General features: G+C 40.2%; 3 protein-coding genes across 6 annotated transcripts; 1 reads left to right on the forward strand and 2 right to left on the reverse strand.

The window, feature by feature from the left end:
* The first annotated feature begins 1,048 nt into the window (after nt 1–1,048).
* iah1 (isoamyl acetate hydrolyzing esterase 1 (putative)) lies at nt 1,049–3,122 on the forward strand. The gene is made up of 6 exons (XM_034674525.1): nt 1,049–1,178; nt 1,311–1,363; nt 1,465–1,622; nt 1,755–1,916; nt 2,006–2,127; nt 2,760–3,122. Exons 1-6 carry the CDS (start codon nt 1,092–1,094, stop codon nt 2,934–2,936), a joined length of 759 nt encoding a protein of 252 aa, XP_034530416.1. The 5' UTR covers nt 1,049–1,091; the 3' UTR covers nt 2,937–3,122.
* Nucleotides 3,085–19,004, reverse strand: adam17a (ADAM metallopeptidase domain 17a). 3 transcript variants are annotated; one of them, XM_034674521.1, is made up of 21 exons: nt 18,880–19,004; nt 18,647–18,793; nt 17,731–17,866; nt 17,281–17,413; nt 15,938–16,071; nt 15,626–15,714; nt 14,812–15,001; nt 12,508–12,638; nt 12,153–12,239; nt 11,296–11,421; nt 10,523–10,667; nt 9,950–10,041; nt 9,248–9,400; nt 8,557–8,756; nt 8,338–8,441; nt 8,082–8,216; nt 7,339–7,469; nt 6,594–6,672; nt 6,407–6,495; nt 6,211–6,270; nt 3,085–4,679 (listed from the first exon to the last, which is right to left on the reverse strand). In XM_034674521.1, the coding sequence occupies exons 3-21, from the start codon at nt 17,834–17,836 to the stop codon at nt 4,245–4,247; spliced, it is 2,619 nt and encodes an 872-aa protein (XP_034530412.1). In that variant the 5' UTR covers nt 17,837–17,866; nt 18,647–18,793; nt 18,880–19,004; the 3' UTR covers nt 3,085–4,244. The 3 variants fall into 3 exon arrangements, with proteins under 3 accessions (XP_034530412.1, XP_034530411.1, XP_034530413.1); XM_034674520.1 differs by having other exon boundaries at nt 18,647–18,750; nt 18,880–18,973; XM_034674522.1 differs by lacking the exon at nt 18,647–18,793.
* Nucleotides 19,005–20,463: 1,459 nt separating this feature from the next.
* LOC117806035 (14-3-3 protein zeta/delta-like) lies at nt 20,464–27,735 on the reverse strand. Of its 2 annotated transcripts, none has more exons than XM_034674699.1 (6): nt 27,608–27,735; nt 26,647–27,067; nt 23,230–23,353; nt 22,522–22,685; nt 21,679–21,774; nt 20,464–21,527 (listed from the first exon to the last, which is right to left on the reverse strand). In XM_034674699.1, the coding sequence occupies exons 2-6, from the start codon at nt 26,938–26,940 to the stop codon at nt 21,453–21,455; spliced, it is 753 nt and encodes a 250-aa protein (XP_034530590.1). In that variant the 5' UTR covers nt 26,941–27,067; nt 27,608–27,735; the 3' UTR covers nt 20,464–21,452. The 2 variants fall into 2 exon arrangements, with proteins under 2 accessions (XP_034530590.1, XP_034530591.1); XM_034674700.1 differs by lacking the exon at nt 27,608–27,735 and adding an exon at nt 27,287–27,408 and having other exon boundaries at nt 20,501–21,527.
* Nucleotides 27,736–27,757: the final 22 nt, after the last annotated feature.

Raw genomic sequence — 27,757 nt, forward strand, 5'->3', positions numbered from 1 at the left:
ATCTATCTATCTATCTATCTATCTATCTATCTATCTATCTATCTATCTATCTATCTATCTATCTATCTATCTATCTATCTATCTATCTATTCCTTCCTCCTTTTTTCTTTCCTTCATTCCCACCCTCCTTTTTTCCTTCCTACCTACCTACCTTCCTTCTTTCCTTCCTACCTGCCCTACTTTTTTCCTTCCTACCTACCTACCTACCTACCTACCTACCTACCTACCTACCTACCTTCCTTCCTTCCTTCCTTCCTCATTACTTCTTTCCTTCCTGCCTACCCTCCTTTTTCTTTCCTACCTACCTACCTTCCTTCTTTCCTTCCTACCGACCCTCCTTCCTTCCTTCCTGCCTACCTCCTTATTTCCTTCCTTCCTTTTCTACCTATCTATCTATCTATCTATCTATCTATCTATCTATCTATCTATCTATCTATCTATCTATCTATCTATCTATCTATCTATCTATCTATCTATTTTTTCAATTTCAATTCAAAGGGCGTTGTTAGCATGGAAAACATACGTAATCATTGCTAAAGCTTAAAAAGAAATAAACACAAAATTACAAACAATTACAGAATAATAAGATTCAATGTTAAACTAACAGAGCTGTACCGAAGTATAGAAGAAAGAAAATATATGAATTATAAAGATAATAATGATAACAAAAATAAAAATAACAGTAATAATAATAATCATAATATTATATCTATCTATCTATCTATCTATCTATCTATCTATCTATCTATCTATCTATCTATCTATCTATCTATCTATCTATCTATCTATCTATCTATCTATCTATTTTTAAAAATATTTTTATTGCACAATATCATTGTATACAGTCCACATTGACAAATAGAAGCAATTGTATTTTTCCATTTTCCTACAATAACCTAGTAATTAATATTATTTATTGTTTTTTTTACATCATAATGGACAGCAAAAAAAAAAAGAAAAAGATGAGGGGCAGTTTTTGAAAATTAAAAAGCAAATGTAATTTTCTTACATTTTATTTTGAAGAAACAGTCACCCCTTCACCGGAAGTTAGGTTAACTCAGTGCAGCCTCTTCCTGGTCCGCTCAGAGTAAATGGTTCCGCTTTACAGATCCATGATGTCAAAGCCCAAATTTGTTGTTTGGCCTCAAGTGGTTTTATTTGGAGACTCCATCACACAGGTTAGCTCGTAAAGAAAACGTTTTATAAAAATGAAAAGTACGCTATCATTCCTCACTTTGTTTTTCATGTTGCATTAGTTGCCAGCATGTGAGTTTCAGTTTAAAGTAAATCCCTTCTGTTACTTCCTTCAGTTTTCCTTTCAAGTCAATGGCTGGGGGGCGGAAATTGCCAACAAATTGGCAAGGTGGGTAGTTTGTTCACGTTCTTTCAATTTATACTTTCAATTAAAGTCAAACTCAAGTGCAGCTTAATGTTACCTGACTTTGTGGCATGTTGTCCCTCCAGGAAGTGTGATGTTGTTAACAGAGGACTCTCTGGCTACAACTCCAGATGGGCTAAGATGATTCTTCCTCGCCTCATCGACTGTCAAAACTCAGCAGCAGACAGCAACAAGATAGCTGCTGTCACTGTTTTCTTTGGAGCCAATGACAGCTCACTGGAAGGTACAGATTCACTCACAGAACCTGCTATGAAAAACCTAAATGCTTGGGCCTTAAATAAACAGCTGGAGATAAAAATGCTCTCACGATTAAGCATTCTTCTTTTTGTTCTTTTTGTCTTTAACTTTTCCACAGATATAAACCCCCAACAGCACGTCCCCCTTCAGGAGTACTCAGAGAACATGAAGGAGATCACCAGCCTCCTGACTTCAGCAGGAGTGTCAGCAGACAGAGTAATCTTCATCACACCTCCACCTCTTCATGAACCAGCCTGGGAGAAGGAGTGCATTTTGAAAGGTAACTCTCTTTCTTGATATGTCTCACTTTATGTACTTGTAGTGTGAAAAAGCACATTTCTACAGCTCATGTCCTTGTGTCTTTTCCAGGAAGTCCTCTTAACCGTCACAACTCTGTAGCAGGGCAGTATGCTCAGGCGTGCGTCCAGGCTGCCGGGCAGTGTGGTGCTGACGTCCTGGACCTCTGGACGCTGATGCAGAAAGATGGACAGGTGGGTGGTTGCTGTAACTTTTACTGACAAGTTTTATTAGACATTAAACATCAAGATGGAAAACAGGAATGTGGAGGAACTGTGAGTATCCTATGTAGAAAAATCTTTCCCTTAATTAAAATCCAGTTTATGTTAGTAAAACCTATTAATACTTTAAGTCAGTGTACAATGGATCAGAAGAACATGACCTTTCTCTATGCATCAAATTCAACATAAACAGAGAATAGCATATGTATTAATGATACATTAATATTTATTTGGATTTAAGTGTTCTCCTCTCATTCCCTGATAGTAAAAATTACATTACAATGTAAATACATACCCTTAATCAGGTGTCAGAATTACAAATTTCTGTGCTTCCTGTTGGGATTTCACCTTGACGTCAAGAGGCTTTTTTGTAGGTCTTGGCATGATTCCATTGCAAAAAAATGTTAATGCATGTATGTTGAACTGTCTTGAGGGGCTGGCCCTTTGCAATGTGCAAATTGAAGGGGGCACTATTTAGCCATTTTTGGGAAGCTGTTTTTAATATAGTCATAATGTCCATCTGCTTGAAATATCAAATCTTTTCAAATATGTCAATGTGAGAATCTGTAAGTATCAGTCTTCCTGTTTTGTCCTCTGCCTCACAGGACTACTCAGTCTACCTGTCTGATGGGCTGCACCTCTCAGACAAGGGAAACCAGTTCCTAGCTCAGCACCTGTGGGGGCTGCTGGAGTCACGTGTTGCCGCTCTGCCTTTCATTCTGCCGTACTGGGGAGATATCGACACCAAGAGCCCAGAGAGCAGCCTCCTCTGCGACCAGTGAGGCTGCAGCTTTGGAACATTTTTGTGTGATATATCTTCTGCGACAAATAAAACCCCCTCCAGTATTAAGGCCAAGGAGGGACTTCATTCCTGCTATGAAACTTTAAAAACCCTGATTTGTACTCCAGTTATCAAGAACAAGTGTATGATTTCATGTTTAAAGCACAATAAAGATTCTTTATTTTGAGATGTGTTTAAAAAAAGCATAGAAACATCAATAACATACTTATCATCAGGACATGGGACAGCTGCTCATTGTGTAACAGTTCACATCTATCCAGCAGAGTCAATGTTAGCAACTACTTCCTTTTCTTGACCAGCAGTTACATATTTTACAGTCTAAACGTGACACAGCAGGCAACAGCGGTGAGACATTGTTAAATAAGACAGGCTTTCACTTGTGTTGGCACAAAGACAGAAAACAAAGTGATAAAATAACATGGAGCACCTCTATAAGTTCCTTTTGAAATTAAATGCAGGATTGTCAAGAATACCTTCACATGAGGGGATTTTTTACATTTTTTTGTGCCGCTAGAAGTCTTAACAGTGAGATACAAACTCAGAAAAGGCACCTTGAGTATGATACATAAGTTTGTAATACTGATGCAGACAAGCATTCTTTAACTCAGTATGAACATGACGAAGCTCAAGTAGAAAGATGTCAAAAATATCACACAAGTCAGTTTTTAGAATGAAAACAAACCACTGATGACACTCAACATTGACAACATGTATACAACTTTCTTTTCCAGTGATGTTTAAAATACTTCAAGTGCAGATATGACACAACATTTCTTTAAAGTTAAAAGGTCAGTGTTTGTTGCTTAATGCCTCACACTGAAATGTTTCCTTTAATGAAAAACAAAAACAGCTTTACTACGTTAAAAAGCTCTGTAACTTATGAGTCAGAATCACAGCTCATCTTCTTAAGGAACAACTTTTTGTTGTTGAAAAGAATCTGCACATTCACAGAAAATGTAAGCTCTGGGTTATGACACGATGACAATTTACTGAATGTTTGGGCCAACTGTTCCTAAGCAGATCTGTCTCTGTAGATCTACTTTGGAAAAATCAAATTACCTCGACGTTGTTTGCAGTCTTAATGATCTATTCACATGGTGGTTTAATCCAGCTGACAGATTAACATCTGATTCTCGTCTGTAGTTCTGTTAGAGTTAGATCTACATTTTAATGTATATTTACCATTCAACACTTACAGTCTGTGATTTGCAACAAGAGAAAAAGAGCAACAGATATGATGCAGCGTGAATTTGCATGTTCCCTAAAACACGATCAGTGCTGACGGCTCTCAGCACTCCGTCTCTTTAGTGTCAACGCACTCCTGCCTCTTGAGGCGCCGGCGGTCCCCCCTTGCTGACTGGTTCTGTTCTGTCAGATCCTCGTAGGAGGATTTCGTAGCCGACGAGGAGGCTCCTGCGGTTGTGAAATCGTCCGGCAGGCCCTCCTCTACCAGGTGAGAGTCGCTGCTGGTGTCCTCCTGGATGGTGGCCATCCGGAGCCCCCCTGCGCTGTCCGGGGTGGGGACGTAGCTCGGACCGGGGTCCTGGGTACTGCTGCTGCTGCTGGTGGTGGTTGCGGGAGGAGTGGCAGCCTGGTTCAGCTGCTGAGCCTGGTGGAGGGGCGGGGAGAAGTGCGCGGTCCGGCCGCCGGAGGAGGAGGGAGGTTGAGGAGGCTTGACGATGCGCATGGATGTTGACTCGAGGTTGTTCAGCATTTCTTGACTCTGAAGAGCGAGGAGAACATGTGAGACCAAAGCACATCAAAGAAGACTGACTGAGGTGGGATCCATTCCCTTTTACTCCATTCTGCTCACTCTGATATCTCTACTGGTGTTCAAAGTTTAACAAATCAAAAGCCCCAGACCTTTTCTGTTTTACCTTAATGAAATTAGTTCTTTTCTATCTGCATCCTATGATAACCCCTAACCCCCCCTTTAAAGTGGGAATGAGTAAAACCAACATTTCTCACAGTGGACATTCCTCCTCGATGTCAAAACGAGATGTAGCTCATATTAATGATGGGTGTAGTCCATCCAGGAGCACAAGGACCCTGATACTGTGCATGCTGGCTCACTTTTTGGGCTTACTCTCACCTTAATGGACTCCAGCCATCATTAAAGTGATATTTCTCTCTTTTACTTCCTTGATATCAAAAGTCTGAATGTCATGCCATGAGAAACGCGTACAGAGGAATGTTCCCCCAGTCTCCTCATGTTCCCAATCAAACTTCATGGGACGGAACACAGAGCAGACGGCGAGTACAAAAGACAAAAGAAAAGAGTGAATAAAAACAATCACCTAAAAGACAAAACCCTCTTCATGTTGCGGCTTTAAACAGCAGCAGATGCAAACTTAAAAAACGCTGACACACACTGCCTCAAATCTCACAGAAGACAACAAGGTGCAACCTGTTCAGTCCTCTCTCTGTTTGAATACTCCCAGAATGCAATCTTGCTTTCTTGAGGTAATTTCTGATCCGGTGTGACTCACGTGCAGGGGAACAAACTCGCCCCATTGCGACATTAAGTTGGGAGTCCTTTCTCTCTCTTCATCAAACATGGATGACAGAGAGTGGAGTCAGAGGGCGGGGTGAAGTGCAAACAGATCAGTGATTACATCAAGGAGTAAGTGACTGCAGGAGGAGTATCCAGAACGTGGGCCAATGACCATGCATCCTCATGGACTCAATGGCAAACGCATCGCAACACCAAAGCATGGCACACGCACTCACCTATGGCGGGAGCTCTACTACAAACTTCCACCATCTGCTGCAGTTCCAACGAGAACGGAGAGGGCCAAGGCAAAGAGGGATGGACAGGTCATTCAGAGCCCGACGAAGAACCTGACTGCTAGTTCACTCTCACCCTAACCCTCCTTATTGTGTTATAACTGTAAACATCAGATCTGATTTTAAGAACATTTATATCTTGTATAAATGTATTTTCTGAATGTTTTGTGGTTTCATCTGGCTGCAAAGTTGAGCTTGAACTTTATACATTTGGCTTTCTTTTATAGTTTGAAGCTACCACCCCCCCCCCTTTTTTAAACTGCCGTCCTGTAACCTCTATAATTAAATCTGATCACACAAGACAACCTGAACATTCAGCCTCCTCGCCCCCTCCTTCCCTCCCTTTCTTTAAGATGTCAGTGTGTTTAAAAGAAGCAAAGGGATCAGTATTAGTTTGGTTAGTGTGGCAGCAAGGCTAGTGCACAGGATCGTACTGTAATTTGCCACTGAAGAGATGGGACACTTACACTTGGAGGGTAGAATAAGGACTTAGTGTTCTCCTCGTACTGCTGGTCAAGTCGCTTGTCCTGCAGAAAAGAAGAGAAAAGGAAATTAAGGTCTTATCTGTGGCGTGTTGAGCAGAGATCTAGCTTCAAAAACAGCTCCATGACAAAAAGGACAGTTAAGAGCACGCTGAGAAACCGGGTAAGGGGATTTCCTTACCACACAGTGAACCAGGATACTGAGAGGAATCCAGAAAACAAGGGAAAACACCACCACAGAGCCCACGATGTTATCAGCCAGGAACTTCCCTGTAGGAGGAGGTGTAGAGGAGTTGGTCAGACAATAAAACAGAGATGAGGTTATGTCTTCTTTGGGAACTTTTTCACTCATTCTCATGTAAACTCACCGAACGTGTTGATGTCCAGCTTGTCGATAAAATCCCACAACCTCTCGATCACGTCCTGCACCTGCTTCATGCACTTTCCCTGTTTCGGGAAGCAGCCACAGAAAGAAAACACAGATTACTACCATAATATGTAAGACATACACTACCACTCGAAAGTTTGGACACACCCTCTCATGCAATGGTTTTTATTTATTTTAATTATTTTCAACATTGTAGATTAATACTGAAGACATCAAAACTATGAAATGATCTGATTTTGCCATAATATGGATTACAACAGTAGTCAAATAGGGCTATCCATTGTGTACTAACCCTACCTCTGAACAACACAACTGATGGTCTCAAACACATTAAGAAGGCAAGTCATTCTACAAATGAACTCTTGACAAGGCTCATGTTAATTAGAAACCATTACAGGAGACCACTTCATGAAGCAGACTGAGAGAATACCAAGAGTGTGCAAAGCTGTCATGAAGGCAAAAGGGGGCTACTTAACAGAATCTAAAATATAAAACATACTCTGGTTTGTTTAACACTTTATCGTTAATTAAATAATTCCATATATGTTCTTTCATAGTTTTGATGTCTTCAGTATTAATCTACAGTGTTCAAATAATTAAAATAAATACAAACCCTTGAATGAGAAGGTGTGTCCAAACTTTTGACTGGTAGTGTTTATAAGAATATTCTGTAAACATTGAAGGATTAGCCGGCAGTTCGTAGAGTGAAAGATTAGGTGACTCACGGCCTCGTCGCAGAAGCCCACGGTGCAGGGTTTCCCTTTGCGGAGGTAAAGAAAACTGCCATTGAGCTGGATGAACGGGGAACAGGTGCCATTTTTTCCCCTGCAGCACACTTTGCACGAGTCCTCCGTCTCTGCAAACAGACGAGGGAATCAACTTTAACATCACTTAACTAAACTATGGTCGGTATGATAAATACATTTCAACTTACAGTGAGAGCGCACATATGAGGTTTTTTTTCAGGACAGTGTGTATAAAGTTAATAGGATACTTTACTTTAAAAGTAATACAGACATATCATTCCTAAATTTAATGGAAATAAAGAAGCATTTTAAGATATAATAAGATAAGATAGGGCAATACTTCATTGATCCCCAGGGGTAAATTTGGTTAGTGCATCAGCAAGTAGTGGTAGTAGATTATGGGTAGAAAAAATAGAGAACCAATAAAGAATAAATAAATAAAAGATAAAACATTTGGATGTTTTGATCAGTCACAAAAGATGTAACTTTTGATATTCGTCCTGTGAGTTTATCTTGTTATAAAACTGGTATAAAATTCCTGAACCAATCAATTAAACTATTTCTGCAGGTATAAAGCTCATTGCTTTACTTCATAATTCTTTGCCCATCTGTGAATCTTCTGTTTAACAGTTCAGACTCACAACATTAGTCAAACAAACAATCTACTTCAGACTTTCATCAGTCACTTCTCCTCAGATCTCACAACAAAGTGTTATTTTTACCGTTGCAGGCACAGGACTGAAGGTTCTGCATGGCCTCACAGAAAGGGTTACATTCTCCATTGTGGCACCGGCCACTGTCGACACACACCGTGTCGTCTGCAGCATTTTCAGGAGGTGGACACTGGCTGCTGTTGCCTAATACGGGAAGTGAAAGGAGAAGCTGGTCGGGATTTATTCTTCCAACATAAAGAAAAGTGCCCAGAGCTTCTGCAGTAACTGCTGCAGTCCTTCTAATTCACCAGCAGGGGGAGCTCACCTGTGCAGGATGATATGCCCTTACAGGTCGCACTGATTGGTTCCTGACACCTTGTCCCTGCCTGCTCAAACTTGCAGTTTCTACAGCAAGGGCTGTTTCTGTCACTGTGGAGAGAAGTGAGGGAGTGAAACACACATGACCACAAGGTTTCAATCAATGAATCCAAAGTTTGACTTTGTAGAGAACACACTGATCACGTTTTAACAATGTAGCCCATACCTGCACTGTACACCGGATTGAAATTTACAGTCAGAAGTGCAGCAGGGGTCGTCGTTGATGTGAAGCAGCCCGGGGTCACACTCCTCCCCCTCCTCCACTCTGGAGTTCCCACATACTTTACTGTTCCTCACTTTGAAGCAATCGGGAGCCTTAAAACGTAACGTCTTTCCCACTGAGATCTTGCTGCAGTTGGAGAAACGCTTTAGGGGGGAAGAAGAAATAAAGAGTTGGACATTACACTCAACAGAGAAAGAGAGACAGACTGCTGTGATGCTAAAATACTATAATGACAATAGATGATCATGTACTCAAAAAGTTGCATCAACAAAGTGTAAATAATTGATTAAAGACATGAATATCTTTTGCAGAGTGTAAAGCTTGAAGTCCAGAATGAGTCACGACAAATTAAGAAGAGAAGTTTTAACGTTGAACTGCAGCAGCAGTGACACAAAGCCAGTTGCGGAGGAGGTACAGTACATTTACTGTCTGTCATCATATTTCACAGGAACAACTGTGACTCACATTTATCCAACACTCTGTAGGTTAAGCATCACATTTAAAAGAGGAATTCACACTTAATATCACACTTTGGTATATACAGAGGAAATGATGCACATACTGAGCGGTGATCCTTCTCTTGTGTCTTAGCATATATGGAAGATTATGGACGATTCACTTCTTTAGAAGGTACCTTGTTGTTGACATGGTCTCCACTCACGGCGATGGGGTACATGACAAACTTCCCCCCGTTGTCGTCGCTGGGAGCACAGTACTGGATGTTGTCAGGATCGTGCTCGGCTCCAAAGTTGTGGCCAAGCTCATGAGTGGTCACCAAATCAGCTTCCTGTTGGGATTTATTTGACATGAAAAATGTAATTTCACACAATTTCCAAACTGTGTTTAATCACGTAGCTAATAGACGACACAGAGGATGTAATAGCTAGCTATCTAGGAGCTAAGTGCTTCTTGTGTCTTCTTGTGTGCTGTGGGTTTCTTCATACAACAGAGTGGAAAAGGAGAAGAGCTGTTTAGATAAGTCCATGTTCAGGCCCCCTTCACAAGATTGCTGACAGTTTAACTTTAACAGTTAAAAACATGACAAAGGTTTGGAAACACCCACAGAGGCTAAAGTTAAACTGTATCAGTTAAGCAGCAAATAGCCAATCAAATCTTCACATTCATTCTGGCACATCACTGTAAACTGCAGAGGAGCAGAGGAGCCACAAACTGACACATGAGGTGTTAAAATACACAGTCATTACTCATCGTAACACCCACGCAGTGAGGTGTGTCTGCCCTACTTAGGCTCCAAACTTGGCAGGATGAACTGTCGCACAATAACTGAGAGCACCTGGTGATTTGTTTCGCCAAAGATTAAGTTTGTGACACAGACCTTTGTGAGGATGGTTTTTCCGTAGTTCTTGGTGCTGGTCAGGCCCGTGTTGAGGTAACTGGGTTTCTTTGTAGAGTGGGATGGGTAGTACGCTACAAAATGACACAATCAAAGAGAGGAGTCAGTCTGCTTCACTTTACAACAGCCCAGGGACATCTTCTCCCTTCTTCAAAATGATTTCTGGTAATTCCCTGATCAGTATTCATAGGCTTCTGTCTGAAGGGTGAAGAGATTTACAAGCAGCCTGGGAATCAGATTAAGAAGAAATGTGTGCAGGTTTAGGATAAGAGAGGAGGAAGTCTGTCGAATATCTCCATGTGAGCATGATGCACGCTGGTTTTCAGACATTTCCTGTAGCGTGAGCTCAGCCTTACAAACATATACGTTCACTTAACACGACTGTACCAGAGTCTCACTGATTCTGCATCTTAAAGGGTCTCCAAAAGACCAACACAGAAAGTTAAGGGTAATGATACTTTAAAGTATTTCACTATGTCCCGCTGCATTAACTATATACTAAATGTAGGTGTTGCTGAATGTAAGTCCTTTTGCTGCTTTAGGATGTGTCCTTACCTCTTGGACAGAGACCACCCAGGGCCAGAGGTTTGGAGGGGGCCACGTAGGCCAGCCCTAGTGTGCCCTCATCAAAGTCCTGGTAGGTGAACAGGTGGGCCAGACACACAACGGAGGCGTTGTCAGCGATGTCTGAGCTGAATTGCTAAGGAAAACAAGCAGACATGTTATCTAGCAGCATTTAAGTTCACCTCTGAGGCTGACGGGACTCACAACCAGCGTAAACTGATCCTTGGAGAAAGAACTCTTAACTCTGACACAGTGAGGATAAACTGCAGTGTAATATCAAGACACGTTTTATTAAGTGAGCCTTAGCCACTGCAATTGTGCATTATTAAAGTATCAGAGCATAACTGATAGAATGGCAGTATGCAGTACGTACTACATACACAACTATTTTCCTAATTAATGTACAGGTATAGTTAATATTATTTCAGTGCAGCCTGCAAAGTTTTGCTCCTTTTGTTTTTGTTTACAGGGATATCTTGTTACTTGTGTACTTACATATAATACATACATGCATGTTGTGTATTTGTGTGAAAACATGTTGCATTCTGCTGATTTGCATTAAAGTTCACTTTCAAGTCATGTCCAGCCTCAAGATTGGGACTGGAAAATTCCCAGTGAGCCACACTTTCCCTCCCTCTCTCCCTCCCTCCCTCCCTAATCCTCTCACAAAGATAGACTCTTGCTCTGAGTTAATTTTTTGCAACTAGACACAATTCATCTTTCTTTTTAGCCTTTGAACTTCTCTCCGTGTCTCTCTTTCTTACCTCAAGAAGTCTCTTCACATCCCAGACCTCCCTCCCCTTCCCAGGGCTGTTCTCCATGTTATAGTGGACCCAGTTAGAACCAACATGGCCGGCGGGAGGCTTTGTTGGCTCCTTGTTGATGATGATCTGAGAAAGTTAAGACACCCTTTATGTAAATGTAATCAGAATCACTCAGTGTTGTTCAATGCATTAAAAGAAAACAAAGCTAAACTAAATGTTGGGTGAAACATGTTGTATTCTGGATTTTAAGCTGCTTAACACACACATTTAAATTATTATAACATCATGAATAAAACCAAATAAATGGAATCATCCAACATAAAACTTCAGCATGGTTTATCAACAGTATCCTTGTGTCAGTTACAAACTTTAATTCAGTTTGATTGTTTTAAGAAAGCTTGAATGCCTGGGTGAATGTCTTTTTTAAAAACATTTGGAGATTTGATTCAATAAGCTCCTTTACATTCACGAAAATCTTATGGGGTGAAAAGTTTTTCTTGACATGTAAGATGAAGAAAACAACTCTGAGGGGCTAAATACATGCATATCTTTTCAGTGAGAAAACCCAGGACTCACAGTATGTCAGACAGTGTCTCCATTCATTCCCAAAGCCTGTGGAACAAATTAAATTAACCCACGAGGCTAACACAAAAGCTTTCAGTTCCTCTTAAAAAACGCTGCTCTCAGACTCGCTGAGGGGAAAGTGTTGTTCACAGCTTCACTTCCGGGGCTAAACAACTTGAAACAAAGCTGCCACGCTGCTGACAGCTGTAATGTTTGATGCTTAATAGCCACAAATTCGTATCGGAATTTAAAGTATTTTACTACGAAAACACAGCCAGCAGCACACAGCACACCTGATGGATCTGGACCCCATAGCCTTTGAATTCATCGTCCCAGGTTGTGTTTCTGTAAATGTCATCAACTCGATCGATCAGCTCAATCTGAGGAAAGAAAATAAATATATATATTAAAAAATCTTTAAGAAGTACACAAATATTTACACAGCAAAAGCTAATTTTAATGCAGATAGGTTACATTTGAATACTGATTACAGATTTGTCCATCTGATCATGTTAAACTAAACTGTGGAAATCAAAGAGGGAAATCAAGCTGTACATTTTCAGCTTAACAGCGTTTGAATGCCTGTTCAATCTTTACATGCTGAATTATTTCCACTAGAAAAAAAACTTTTTGTGCATAAAGACGGACCAGGTAGTTGAGAGTGACGCTCTCTTGTCCGCGGCCCATGTGTTTAAAGAAACGGTAATCCGCAACTAGCAGCAGGTGGCAGGTGTTCTTCTTGTGATCGTGAGCCTGCCTCTTCTCTCTGTGGTGGTGTCCTGAGCAGAAAGGAGCGAGGGGGAACAGATGCAGAGAAGAGAGAAGGGGGCAGAGAAACAGAAATAGCCACAGGCAGACAAATAAATTAGAGGGGGAGAAGAAACAACAAGCAGTGCGACTTTTGAGGATTTCCACACGAAAATAGTCAAACAGAAGCTTCCACAGACATCAGGTTGAAATGAGGCCGTGCTCCAGTATCCCACTGTTAATTGCCCTCATTTTCATAATTAGCTGCACTTTTTTTTGTGTGCCTGTGAACTGATGGAGCTGTTCTTCAGGCAAGAATTTAAAAGTAGTTTTTCTTTTGCGTTAGGGTTCAGACTGTTTAAGATTAATGTGTTCCAGAGGTCTTAACTTAAAGTATTTCTGACACATAAAGCACGAATTCACCAACTACTATGATTGTAAAGCAAAATACATGTTGACTTCAAGTTCATTGAGAGACTCCACAAGACTTGTTCCCCTGCCATGTGTGCCCCTCTCGAATGGCTCTAGATCCCCCAGTTAGTAAACCATTGGTCTGATAATGTCCATCACAGTTTGAAAAGTCTACAATAGGTATGTCCAAAGTACGGCCAATCGCGGCCCAAGGTCCATTTGTTTACGGCCCCAAGCTTCCATCTTAAATGGTGTCATTTATAGGAAAGACTTTAATCACCTTCTGAATCATCTAAACATTTGCAGTTTCTTTCAAGTGCACAAACAAAACTTAAAGTCAATCCAGAAATGTCTCAAAAAGCTTCATATGGACCACCTGTCTAAAGCAACAGCACTGGGAATTCTGCAAGAAGGCAATACAGAAGAAACGCAAGTTGACAGGTTTTCAAATTAATGTTTTCATCATGATGTGAACATGTTCTTGATTAACACTAAAAGTTGAGAGGACTCAAAAGAGGACACAAGACAAGATCAAAATTATGAAATTGTACAGACAAGGCAAAAATTGTTTATAAAAATTGTTCAGAACGCAGGAAAATAATTGTTTTGTTATAAAATGTTGTCTGCTGGTCAGAAAAGTCTTAAAAACAACATGAAAAAGAAGTATGATGAAATCCAGATAGTGATCCTGCCATAGAAAATTAAGGTTACAATATTTTTTCCCACATTGCCCGACCCTAATGAAAAACATTTTCCTCCAGAAGAAGATAAAGTTTGCTGATGTTTACGTGGCTTGTGGAGAACTGAGGACTACCTAGTTACTGTTTTATTGAGAAAAAAAATAAAATAATTGTTATTTAATAGAGATTTCATCTATAACTTGTATGATTCCTAAGTCACAGTAGGCGCCACTGGCCCTAAGGTATTCTGACAACATCATATGTGGCCCTCTTTGAAAAAAGTTTGGACACCCCTGGTCTACATCCATGTCTATGTATATCACATTTTGTACTATCTGGTATAAAACCCTGTTTTGTCTCACTGCCACTGAGAAACAGCACAGAGGAAATCTGTAGAGATGTCCCATAACCTCAAACTTCCCGAAATCTACTAAGAGTCAGAAGTTGAGGTAAAACAGAAAAGGACAACAGGAAACCATCCCATATGAGCATTACATCATACACTCGGCTATGTGCTGCTCAGAAGTGTGGGTGTGCGCTGCCCTGGCTTCCACAACAAGCAGTGGGAGACCAGTGACGAGTCAGCATCATCTCATTGGGCGGCAGAGCCTCCATGAATTTTAATACCTCCTCCATAAGAACCTTCACCTCGACTCATATCCCAAATGAGTGCTTTCAAGCAGCAGCCAGTGAGAGGTGTTTGAGATAGCTCCTCTGGCATATCATCGCGGCTATATGCTTTACATTTCCAGAGCAGCACAAAAGAATCTAAAGGCATTGGGCTGTTACATAATACCCACTTGTCAGCAGTGTGTATGTGCATATCATGGGCTAGGTTTTACAGATAAAAAGGCTTTTATTAAAGTGACTGTTCTATCTAACACCCACCTCCTTTGTCTCACTACTACAGCCTACTCCTTCCTTCTCTCCACCTTCAACATTTGTTATCCTCCTACTCTCGATCTGCTCTTTACCATCCGCAAACAAGAGTGCAAATCCTTGGCAGCACCTAAATTATCTCAAAATCCATATACTTCACACTCCCACACGTTTTCCACCAGACAGGCACAATTATGAATGTACAGATTTAGTTGAAACAAACAGCAGAGCTTACCTCTTTCCTGGTCCATCTCCTCCTTCCCATCCCTGTCCCTCCTGGCAGACTGTGGCAGTAGGTCATTGGCCTCTGCGTGAACGTACCCACACACTTTTGGAGAGGCGATACGGCTCAGGTTCTTGATGTCTTCAGAGCGATACACGAGGAGTCTGCCATCGATCGGGGAATCTGTGAACCTCCACAGAGGCTGGAGAACCGTAGAATGAGAAGCGAGTTCACCTGATATTTGTGTACAATATTATCAGAAAGCATTCGAGTTGGAATATTCTTTGTGTAGCTTTGTGAACATGATTTGATGTTTAATGAAAACAACGGCTATATATCTAGAAAAATAATCATTTAGGGTCTAAATGCCCTCATCACAAAACATCTCTTATCATTGCCGTGCAATAATTCTATAACTGTAGTATTTTCTTAGGGTATGCTCACTGCATCATTCAGCATATGATTATGGTACATACTGTGTGTGTGTTTAGCAACCTGGAACAATTTTCTCTGTGCAATACCTAAACTATGCACAAGTGGGACGTTTCCATAGTGTATAATGTATATATTTGTTATTATTTTTACTTTATTTTATATTATTCTTATTTGTACCTTGAATTTTTCTGTTTTAACTTTGTAAGTACATTGTCATATTCCCTTGTCTCTTGCTGTAAACTGCTTTATTTTAACCCCCACTCAGTGGAGGATCAATAAAGTTTATCTTATCTTAAAATGGCTCAATGAAGTCAAGAGTTAGACATGCTAAAGAGTCAATGCCAATCTCTATCTGGACAGAATTCAGAAACCGTTACTTCTTCCTTCTTACCTCTATATTGTACTCTGCGTCATCAGTAAGAATGTGAGCTGAAAACTCATCTCCTTCAATGTGTGCCTGCACACGTGAGTTCTCCTCTCCTGCAACCCCCAAAAAACATTAGGTAACCTTTATTAAAAGATTAGCATGCATATTAAATCGAAACATCTCTAGAATACCAAGTAGTATCCAACATCATACCTTTTCATAAAAAGGAAAAAAAAGACATTATTTGTCTGTTCAATAAAAGACTCTTAGTTCAAATGGGCAAAAGAGTAAACTTGGAGTTTAGAAAAACATATAGTCCATAACTCCATCACTCACCAACAACATGTCCTGTGAAATAATTCTGAAGGTGAACATCGTAGTTTTCCTCCTTCCCATTTTTATCAACAAAGACAGCTTTGAAGTTGTCAGTGAACAGGCCTGTGTTGGTGGTCAGGTAAAGCTTGAAATTTCTGAAGTTGAGAAAGGCAAAACAAAATCATGATGAAAACAATAACACAAACAGAGCATCATAGCTCCCTTTACAACTAAAAGGAGTCGCATGGATTTTATGCTGGTGCTGTGATTTACAAACAGGGACCACTATACCGTCTGGAAGAAGGTACAGAGTCCCCGAGTGTAAATTGAATCGTTTTAAAAATTCCTTTTTACCAATCTCTATCAGAATTTTAAATAGTAAATAGCATATTACAGTTGGGACAGTGTTATGATGCTCTCTCTTTAAGAGTATGCTGTGTGTTGTATGAATGTGTATTATTTATTGTATTTTTTTATTTATTTCTGTGTGTTCTTGTGTCAAAGACAAATTTCCCTACGGTGACAATAAAGGACATCGTATCGTATGGTACTATGAGGAGACCTACTCTTAAAATTACATGTTCGAGACTGATTTGAAATCAAATTTGCCTTCTCTGAGTGCACGTAGGTATAAACACTGGCTGACCCTAATCTATAAGGCTCTTTTAGGCTTGATTCCTCAATATTTGTGCGCTTTAGTGCAGAGAAAAATCAGTTCCTATACCCTGCGTTCCAATACTACTCGTTTTATCTGTTCCTCGGGTAAGGACTGAATTCGGAAAAAGAGCTTTCAGCTTTGCTGCCCCTATGGCATGGAACGCTCTACAGACTTCATTGAAACTCTCTGAACTTATGACTCTTGGAGCCTTCCGTTCTATCCTGAGGGACAGACAGCGTGAGAGCACTGAACAGTGCCTGTGTTTTAAACCTTAAATAATTGTTTGTTGTTTTGTTACAGCTTCCACTCCTCTTATTCATACTGTAAAACACTATGTATTTATAAATTGTACGTTTTAATTTGTGCTGTCATTTTCGTGTGACTGTTTTGTGACATGTGCTGCTGACCTCTTGGCCAGGTCACCCTCGTGAAAGAGATCCTGATCTCAATGGGTTTTACCTGGTTAAATAAAGGTTAAATAAAAAAAAAAAAAAAATCTTTAAAAAGTTTAAACTCATAGGTAATAATTCAAGTCCATCTATGTGCTTAACTGGAGGCAGTGTAAATGAAGTTTTTACTTTTTACACATCTTTTTCAGTTATCACATTTTGCTGCTCATCTGTGTGAGCATAAGACAGATGAAGATATGGAATCCTGAAATTCATGAACAGAGAAAAAGGAGCTTAATAGGACATGCTGTCTCTACCTGTGCAGGGCTCTGAAGCTCACCAGGCGCTCCAGGTGAGACTGGGCGTGGACGTCCCTCTTCCTAACAGAGTGAAGTTGTAGGCCTGACACTGGCAGCACCTCATAATCCGACAGGATGGAGTTCAGGGCATCTGAATAGCATGGGGATGAGATAATATTAACACACGGTTAAGGAGGAACTGTGTTTTTGTATGTGTCATGCACAAAAAACTATCAAACACTACAACATGGAGAATCCCATCCCCTTCCTCGCCCTGCTAGGTTGATTATCTAGCAGCTAACTATGACTGAAAGTCTTAACTTGTTTTAAAATAAACACAGTTAAGTATCAAACATCACAGTTAATAACATAAATGACATAGTGTCACATTAATCACTCTTATTATCACAGACAGTTATGAAGCTAACGGTTAGCTAACGGTTAGCTCGCCGGGTTAAGGTTTCTTACCACGCTCGGGGTTTTCTTCCAGAGTTTCCTCCGTACTAACTCTGGACTTCACTCCGCCGTGGACCCAACAAGGAGCCAGAAGGACTATCAACATAAAGCTCCTCATCTTCAGGCAGCTCTGTCTGCTATGCTGGCGCTGTCATTGTTACAAGTTAACGTTAGCAGGTTTGTCAGGAAAGCTAGCTGAGCTACCCGGAAGTGCGTCGTGGGGAAAACATCCGCTTTCTGCATATTTGGAAAGTCTTGACCCTGATTTACACACAGGGCAGTGATTTATGACAATGCGGGGAGAGAAACAGTTGTCAAGAGTACCCACTCGTGTAAAGTAGCAGTGTCACGATGTACATATAAAGCTTGAAACCTCCCTTCAAAAGAGATCATTTTCAGTATTCCGTTAGGCCCCTTTAAAAGTGTCCAGTGCCAGAGTCAAGTCAAATGAGCAATAATACACCACCATGTTATATCTTACATTTTCATCATAGTTTTAAAGTTTTCATGGGAACATTTTCCATTGTAGAGCAGGGGTTCCCAAACCTTTCAGTGCCAAAATATAGGTGCCAAAAACTCGAGACCCCCACTGTCCCTCAAAGTGATTTAATGTAGCTTCATTCAGCTGGTCTGCAGAAAACGAGCCTACAGTGGGGCAAAAAAGTATTTAGTCAGCCACTGATTTTGCAAGTTCTCCCACTTAGAAAGATGAGAGAGGTCTGTCATTTTCATTAGAGGTACACTTCAACTACGAGAGACAAAATGAGAACAAAAAATCCAGGAAATGACATTGTAGGATTTAAAAAAAATGTATTTGTAAATTAAAGTGGAAAATAAGTATTTGGTCATCCACAAACAAGCAAGATTTCTGGCTCTCACAGACCTGTAACTTCTTTTTTAAGAAGCTCTTCTGTCCTCCACTCGTTACCTGTATTAATGGCACCTGTTTGAACTGGTTATCTGTATAAAAGACTCCTGTCCACAGCCTCAAACAGTCAGACTCCAAACTCAACCATGGCCAAGACCAAAGAGCTGTTGAAGGACACCAGGAGGAAAATTGTGGACCTGCACCAGGCTGGGAAGAGTGAATCTACAATAGGCAAGCAGGTTGGTGTGAATAAATCAACTGTGGGAGCAATTGTAAGAAAATGGAAGACATACAAGACCATTGATGATCTCCCTTGATCTGGGGCCCCACGCAAGATCTCATCCCGTGGGGTCAAAATGATCATGAGAACGGTGAGCAAAAATCACAGAAGTACACAATTTGTGTAGGGAGTTGAAAGTCTGTGTTGCCCAGCAACAGCCCCAAAACATCACTGCTCTAGAGGAGATCTGCGTGGAGGAATGGGCCAAAATACCAGCTACAGTGTGTGCGTTTGACCTCTGTCATTGCCAACAAAGGTTATGTTACAAAGTATTGAGTTGAACTTTTGTTATTGACCAAATACTTATTTTCCACCATAATTTACAAATAAATTCTTTAAAAATCCTACGGTGTGATTTCCTGGATTTTTTTTTTTTCTCATTTTGTCTCTCATAGTTGAAGTGTAGCTCTGATGAAAATTACAGATCTCATCTTTTTAAGTGTAGAACTTGCAAAATCAGTGGCTGACTAAATACTTTTTTGCCCCACTGTACCTATGTGAGCATGTGGCTGTTTCCTGTGCTGTTATGAATTAACCTGCTGCTACTGATGCTTTTGATAATTAACTGTTCACTAACCCTAAATTTAGGAGTTGTCTGGCAACAAAGAAAGGCAGGAAACTCATTACATTTCTATTTTAAAGGTTTTATCTCAAGGTTAGCTGCTCTATTTTGACACTATTCTTTATTATAATGGATAAAATTTGTTAATTTTTAGATAACTTTTGACATTCAACTTTTTTATTGCATTTTTTTAGTATGTCTTTGTTCACCACAAGTTAACAAATTATATATGCAGGTAATTCAAATCCAACAAAGAGAATAAAAAGAATAAATAAATACAAAAATAATAAGAATAAATAAATAATAATTAACAGTTAAAACAAAAGGAAGATAAACATAAGGAAACAAGGTAAATAAATAATAATGATACACATTTTTAGATTAAATTTTTTTTTAAAAACATTCTGGAAGACATTTCGAGACCCCCCATTTATGTCTCGTGACACCCCAGGGGGTCCCAACCCACACTTCGGGAACCCCTGTTGTAGAGTACAAGTGTCCTATTACATACCACAAAATGAAAACTCATAGCTGTGCAGCAACTCAGTTAAATCACATTTGTTGCCTCTGGTGTCAATCTCAATATTCATACTTAATTTGAAGTGGAATGAAAGCACTTAAGGTGCACTTTCTTTCAAATAAGTATGTAGGAAATATGTTATTCAGCTGCTCATAACCCAAAGTGAATGTCTTGGTCGTTGATTGAAATAGTTTTCCTGAGTTTGGAGACTTCTTTTAATTTCTTTCTTTCCTGAAAATGAAAAAATACTCATGTTTATTTGCTTTCACCTTGCAATACCTGATCACTAATAGGAAAGAGAGCTATACCATGACACAGAAACAAAATTGACATACTTATTGACCAATCAGATCCCCTACATTGCAATAAAGTTCAATAGAAAAACTTTAGTCTTACACAAAGGCAACTGAACAATTTCATCTTATGTTCAGGTGTAGCGCCTTAAAAGAACAGCTACAGGAAGAAGAAACATAAAAGTAAAATTTTGATTAAATGAATAAAGAGCAACAAAGATGTGGTTTATAAAATGTTTATTCATGTTAACATAGTTGATACATAGGGATTCAAACAGTTCCACAAGGCATTTAGGGACTACAATTGAATGAATAGTAAAACAATAGTGGTCCAAATCTCTAATGAAAAAATCACTGGACAGACTAACAAAGCACCCTCTTATTGGGTGTGTACAAACCTGCATTGAAATGACTGAACTTGACACTTGGACTTGTGTATGTTACAGCATTTGTTCCCATTCCAGTGTAATATCTCAAAACACATGCATGACAGAATTTTTTTTCCTCCCATTAAAATGATCCCTGCGTTTGGTCTGATGAATCCCACCATTCCACCATTCCCCCATTCCCCAAACAGGCATGCTTTAGTGAAAGAGTGGCATCATAACCAGGGCAGAAAGTGAGGATTTTACCAATTGGCACTATTGGCTGTATTGTAGTTTTTGTTGCCAGCATGTAAAGTGCACTAGCTTTCCCTGCAGTATGAATTACTGTTTGTATTTGAACTTCAGCTGCTGTAACCGTACCACAAAACTGTGTAGAGACAGACACACTAAAAAGGTGATGGGGCAACTAGTTTTTGTATCACATTTCTCATTGAAAAAATATCGACAACCCTCTCAATCGATGGGAGTTAAGTTTCCAGTTGTTCAATCATAGGGGCGTACGTTTTTCTGCCTTTTAAACTGAGCCAGGAGTCCAAGATCATGTCAAGCTAGCAATCTTTTTTCTACAGCTGAAACTGCACAAATGAGAAGGCCAGGATAAAACACAAATCATAGGAATGGAAGGCTTCTCTTTTCAACCACTTGTCCAAATCTACAGTGTGAAAATCATTTTTTTAATATATATTTACTCACACAACTCTTTTCAGCAATGGGTTTCATTGGTAGAATGTTTGAGTGGAGCAATAAGGAATGAAGGATGTGTAAAAAGTTTTTTTTTCCTTTTCTTGTTTTCTGAGATGACCCAAAACGTTGAGGACTTGTCTTCTAATTCTCATTCTCGCCGCCCTCTCCTGCTTCTCCAGCATCGCCTTCCTCAGCAGCGTTGTCCGATGTCCATAACTGGGAGACAAATAAGAGGTTTGTTAAAAATGAAGAGGAATATATTAAAATTTCCACACTGGTTCACTATTACTGAATTTTTTAGGCATGTGAGAGCTGAACATGACCATCAAACTTCATGTCTGTGCCGTGTGGGAGAGTGAAAACTCACTGTCAGGTTGTCTCTGAGGAGCTGCATGATTAGAGTGCTGTCTTTGTAGGACTCCTCATTTAGCTGGTCCAGCTCGGCAATGGCTTCATCAAATGCCTGAAAGCAAAAAGAATAATGTTTAAGGCTTGCAACAAATCATGACTGTGGCTTAGAAATAAATAAACACATTAGTGAACAAATAGATGTCTGGACTTTTGTTTATTTGATATAGATCGCAAACAGTCTTTCACAAAGCTGAAATAAACATGGCAACAGACAGGCGGTCTGTAGTTTTCAGCTTGCACGTTAAAGGGCACGCTCATTTTCGACAATAAAGCATTATTTGAGCTACCAGTGAGGGAAGTGGATGTCTTTAGAAGAAAAAGGGGAAGATGAGTGGGACCAAAGGGCATGAGACAAATCTTTAAGATGTATTCACTTTATTCCCCAAAGCCAGAAAAAGATTGACTGAAAAGAGGGATGTATATTTTATAAAAGTGGTTTTGATGTCTCTAAAATAAAAGCAGATTAGGATGCTCTGTGTAACATAAATCCAGCTTACTGCTTCCTCACTGATTATATTCATTTCTCTGTCACAATCTTCAAGTTTTGCTCCTGTTAAAAGTCCAATGAAGGGTAAACTCAGCAGCAGCCCTGAACTAAACCCTTACTGGCTCTTCTGTTTGTCAGAGTAGACTAGAAACTACTTGTATCACTAGAAAATCCTTTAATTAGTGTTCATCTATTGGTTTCAGTTATCTTTGTTTAAAAAAGGAATTCTTCAGCAGTAAAAATGAGAGCGACACATCGCCCGGCCACAAGACCGGCTGAGGAGGAATTGAAAGTGATTTTTGTACGACCAACCTTTTTAGCCAACTCGCAGGCCTTCTCTGGGGAGTTGAGGATCTCGTAGTAGAAGACAGAGAAGTTGAGGGCCAAACCCAAGCGGATGGGGTGTGTGGGATCCATGTCTGACTGGCTGATTTTCAATGCTTCCTCGTATGCTTGCTGTGAGTCGTCAATGATCTCTGTGAATAGGAGGAATAATAAAAGTGAGATACGAGCAGCTAAATTTATACAACTCATTATTTAAGCTATGTAATTTAAGACACATTTAAATGATCTTCCTGGAGTAACATTTCTGTATCAGCACACTTGCTCCCTCTTTCATTAATTCGATCAGCGTGTAACACTCTATGGTGATCAGGAAACAGTCAGGGCAGGGTTAATGTTCCTTCAAAGTACATTTATCCGTATGGAAAAACCTGGAGGCCCTCACAATTAGCTGCCACACATTCCTGTTAGACTCTCCAGTGTGACGGGCCCCTGTGGTCACACAACTATGACGCATTGGTCGACTCAACATCATTTCCAGCTCCTAACCCCAGGACAAAATCTGACACATTCCTATCATGAGTGTGAAGGAGCTGTGATTCAGAGCTACTTAGCCGTTTGATAACAGCACGACTTAAAGACACACGACACAAAGAGAGGTTCTTTTTAAGGAAGTTGAGCCTTTTAAAAGAAATAAATGCATTTTTAAGTAAAAATGGGGTAGAACTGTAAACTCACTTGTTTTTTCATCTCCACTGGCAACTTCAGCAAGGTATCTATAGTAATCCCCCTTCATCTTAAGATAGAAGACTTTGCTCTCAGAATTTGAGGCATTTCCAATTAAATGATTATCCAGCAGACCCTGTAAAGAGAGAAAATGACAGTTTAATAATGAATAATACGACTCAGATCACAAGCACACCAATCTGACAGATGACTTGAAAGCACTAACTCATTAAAACAGTCCTCTTATCCCTTAACCGTAAACCAAGGTGCGATTGCAAAGTACACCACTAACCACTAACCACATGTGAGGCACACCCATTCTAAGTTTACCATTAGCTTCGAACCACCAGAGAGCACCCTCGCTTTGTTTGAGTTACTGATTAATTGGAACATTTCTGCTCCATCAGGAGTCAAGGACCTGCGCTACACCAGCGCCATTGTCAGTTTAAAGTCAGTCCAAAACTGTCTGCAACCAGGCCAGGCCTCTGGTGTGTGCCCAGCTGTCTCCCGTCCTAGATTCAACCTTGTTCAATAAGCCCTCTCCTCCTTCTCCTGTCCTCCTGTCAGCACGGTGCGACAGAGTTTGAATTGTTATTTTATATTTGATCAAAGGTGATACCACTCTTTTAACGCAGACCAAATATTTACTCATAAATTAGCTGCATCATGAAATTCGAGGGCATTATGCACATGTTACGTAATAGACTCAATTTTTTATTAGAAAAAACTAAAACAAATGATATGCTTGTGCAAACTGGATGTGCATGGGCCTGCAGGTCCAGATCTATCTCTGTCTATGCTATGACGTGTAGAAATTAAATTCAGACATACGATTAGATATAAGTTTGAGGTCATATGTTCAATGATGAGTTTATTATTGCAAATGCCTCATCCCTTTCAATAATATAACCTTAAATCATACAATTAAGATAAAAAAAGACAATTTTCATTCATTTAATAAATACTCTCTCCAAAAACTGAAACTAATTTCCAACTGCAAAAACTATTCTATTTAATACGTATTGCACTCTGGGCAGATTTCCTTGGCTAATCTGTGCCGGGAGAATTGCAGTTTATAGTCAGATTTACCAGTTTAGACAGCAGATAAAATATTCAATCAATACAATATCTGCCAACACCCAACACTAGCGGTGTCCTCATTTAGAGGTAATATGAGATGTTAGGAATATCTATAAGTAATGTCTCTGCTTTTGGTGTATATATGTTTGATATTATATTAAATGAATGGAAAGTGTTCTCTTTCCATCTAAAAGAAAAGAGAGGACACGCTTGTCTGACTCAGACACACCCATACAGCCACTCCCCAATCATCTACTGACACAGGATTGGCTCAGCTAAAACACGCATGTCTCAAATGCTAAATTTTCTTCTTTAGCCAGCCTGTCTTGGTGTTCATGCTAAACTCTTATTTCAGTCCCCAGTGTTCATAAAATTCTGGATAACAGTATGTCTGCACCTGAGTGCCTTTATATATCAGCAACTGATAATCCTACATTATCAATTAAATTAGGGACACTGCCATAAGCTGTTAAATGGTTCTTCTTCTTTTTATTCTACCTCTGATGAGGTATTAATTTAAAATGTGTTAATCCCTGCCACATACAAGACAAGCCTTTGATTGAAATCCAGCTGGAAAACAGACCCGATGCCTCAGTCGTTAAAGTACAGTCTTCCGTGTCATGATCTGAAGAAGATTGAATAACCTCAATCTGCTCAGCTGGCACCCTCTCTTGTCTACAAGCCCTACATTGACATCCTGTGTGAAGACTAGAACCCAAACATCTGCAAGCCTCTGCTGTCTTTCATATGCCTTCGGCTGTGATGCAAGTCTGGTTTCACTATGTACTGTGAAGGAAATCAAGACATGGGGGGCATACAGGCAGCTTTCTCGTCTAACGCCTTTCTGAACCTCTGCTTTTGTGGGTGCAAAACTAGCCTGCGTGGCTTCTGCAGACATGTTAAGGCACGAGGACTGTTACGCCCTCCTCTGCTTACAGATCCTCAGTCAACACTCATTGGCAAAGACACTGAAAGCTGAGTCACAGTCGTGCAAGTGCACACTGTCAGGAACACAGATGGTGAATGGCCCCTGCCTTTTTAATGACAGCAATTAAAGGAAATTATCTCAAACTCACAGCTAAGCTTCCAACCAGATCTCCTCTAATCCATTATAAAGGCCAGCTAGAAATAACATAAAGCATCAATCTGTGCCGCTGATGCTGCATTAGATTTAACAATGGCTGAAAGCAGAACTCAAGAAATGCTCAGAATACTGTATAAGAGTGCATTTGGATGAACAACCAAGCACTGTCTTAATGAATTCAATCAGCAGCTCTGGAGTAGGGTGTTATTTATTGGTCATCTATGCAAACGATGCCTTAGGGAGTGTTTTAAAGTTCATGCACATGAATTCTTGCACTTGGCCAACCATGTTAGGCTTCTGTCTGACAGATGGGACTGTATGGAAGTAGAGCATAGCACTGCTTTAAAGAACACAGAGTAAACGGCCTGTTTCCTCTCCATGTCCCATGCTCGCTCTCTCTCCCCCTCTCTCCACCCATCCAGACACACCTTGCTGGTGTAGTAGTGACTCTGACCTTTTTTGTCACTTCACACCCCTCGCAAGATTTTGAGCCCATTGTTCTAAATCCAGATTCCCAAAAGGCAAGAGCAGTGGGTGGACTACATAATACTTCCTTGTCCCTCTCTGGTTATAGAGACCATATCTACACAGCAGATGAGCTCACAGGAAATAGGGCAGATGCTGTTTGGCACACATTTTTATGCTGAAATAATCACCCATCGTTAAGTTTTCTGAGAACAGATGTGTCATGAAGAAAGAGGCCTGGAGATGCAGACTCAATGTTAACCTCTAGGTTGAGTAGATCCGCTCCCTGAGACTGAGAATTTCTAGAACATACTAGATGGATTTCTCTTCATGGGTTAATTATGACAACCCTATTTTTGGGAGATATGTCATGTCATGTTTTTTTTTCTTTTTTTTCCCTCTATGTTCTACTGAAAAATTGAAAAGGGAAATGTATGGCTTGTTATATTATTATTTTTGTACTTCAATACTTAGGATGCACAGTATTCCGTTACAATAGTCACTCACTATACATGTCTTTGCTTTTGTGACCCCCAATCTTGATCTGTCATTGTAAATCTGCCATATTTCTCAATAAAATATTTATCTAAAAAAAATGTATATATATGAAAGTCCTTCACTTCATGGCACAAGAGGAAGAGAGTATTCATCAAAAATCCATTTGCATGACTAGAACTCATCGATTGGACTTTAAATTATAATAATACAATGAAAGAAAGCTCTACTCTTAGTGTGCTTTATCAGGATAACATGGGGCCTTACTGCAGAGGAAAATGAATGTTAAAAAGGGTCCACTTTACCAAAACGTTTTCACAAATCTCTTTCAGCTCCTTCTCCACCTTCTCCCGATACTCCTTAACCGTCTGCTGCTTCTTCTCACAATTCTCGGCCTTCATTCCGATGCTGGACATCACCCTCCATGCGGATCGCCTCGCCCCAACCACGTTTTTGTAGGCGACGGACAGCAGGTTCCTCTCCTCGTTTGACAGCTCGACTCCCATCTCTGTAACTCCCTTCATGGACTCGGCCATGTCGTCGTAGCGCTCAGCCTGCTCCGCCAGCTTGGCCATGGTAATAAGATCCGGTCTTTCCATAGTTTGAATGTTTTGGGGGATTTAGAGATGAGAAATCCGAGGGGGGATGTGACAGTCAGAGACTGTAAGTCGAGGAGTCGGTGTAGCAAAGGATGGGCGACGTTACTCCCAACTGTACTGTGATGAGCTGCGGATAAAAAAAAATACAAAAATATCCTTAAGTCAATAAAATGCTGATCACTTTAAAACAAACATTATTAGATGCTGAAAAGAGGAAATATCTAACATCTCTTATTGGAGATAAAAAAAATCTATTTCTGGCGCATTAACCGCTACGACACATTTAACGACACATTAACAACACGCATCCATTACGATCCACGCCAACATGCAAAATGTCGGATACCTCACAACGTCAAGACATTTAACCTCTGATTCAATTATCTGCCTCTGAGCTGAAGGTGGCTTCGAGCAACGAGAGCTCAGATCTGCTGAAACACACGGTTACACCGACCCGCCACAAAGCTGTCTGTCTGGAGCTGCTAGCCAGCAGCGCCTTAGCCCGAGCTAGCTTGGCGTTGGCTGCATCGGCCACTCCTTTCCATAAAATGTCACGTTACCGAGCTCACATTAAACAGAACACGATCCAGATTTCGTCAGTATATGATATAACGAGCTATTATATGTATAAAGACATCGAAGAGATAAAATACGCATTCGTACTGACCTAATGACGCCCAAATTTACTCCACAAATTGATGAGATTTGAAAGGTTGGTCAGAATGGCAAAGAACAGTACTGTAGTACCAGCAGGGAAAATACAACGTAACGTGCTGACTCGGGGGCGGGGCCTCTATTTGTGAAGCCTCCAATCAGA

This window comes from Notolabrus celidotus, chromosome 22, assembly GCF_009762535.1.
Source record: "Notolabrus celidotus isolate fNotCel1 chromosome 22, fNotCel1.pri, whole genome shotgun sequence".
In the NCBI taxonomy this organism is placed as follows: Eukaryota; Metazoa; Chordata; class Actinopteri; order Labriformes; family Labridae; genus Notolabrus; species Notolabrus celidotus.

Coding starts and splice junctions, on each gene's coding strand:
- LOC117806035 (XM_034674699.1), bottom strand. CDS start 26,940: ATGGAAAGACCGGATCTTATTACCATGGCCAAGCTGGCGGAGCAGGCT. Junction 22,686..23,229: donor CAGTGGAGATGAAAAAACAA/GTGAGTTTACAG, acceptor TCCTATTCACAG/AGATCATTGACGACTCACAG. Junction 21,528..21,678: donor TCCTCAGAGACAACCTGACA/GTGAGTTTTCAC, acceptor TTTGTCTCCCAG/TTATGGACATCGGACAACGC.
- iah1 (XM_034674525.1), top strand. CDS start 1,092: ATGGTTCCGCTTTACAGATCCATGATGTCAAAGCCCAAATTTGTTGTT. Junction 1,364..1,464: donor ATTGCCAACAAATTGGCAAG/GTGGGTAGTTTG, acceptor TTGTCCCTCCAG/GAAGTGTGATGTTGTTAACA. Junction 1,917..2,005: donor GAAGGAGTGCATTTTGAAAG/GTAACTCTCTTT, acceptor TGTCTTTTCCAG/GAAGTCCTCTTAACCGTCAC.
- adam17a (XM_034674520.1), bottom strand. CDS start 18,928: ATGAGATCTTGCGTGGGGCCCCAGATCAAGGGAGATCATCAATGGTCT. Junction 16,072..17,280: donor AGCTTCAGAGCCCTGCACAG/GTAGAGACAGCA, acceptor TCTCAACTTCAG/AAATTTCAAGCTTTACCTGA. Junction 15,002..15,625: donor ACGCAGAGTACAATATAGAG/GTAAGAAGGAAG, acceptor ACGGTTCTCCAG/CCTCTGTGGAGGTTCACAGA.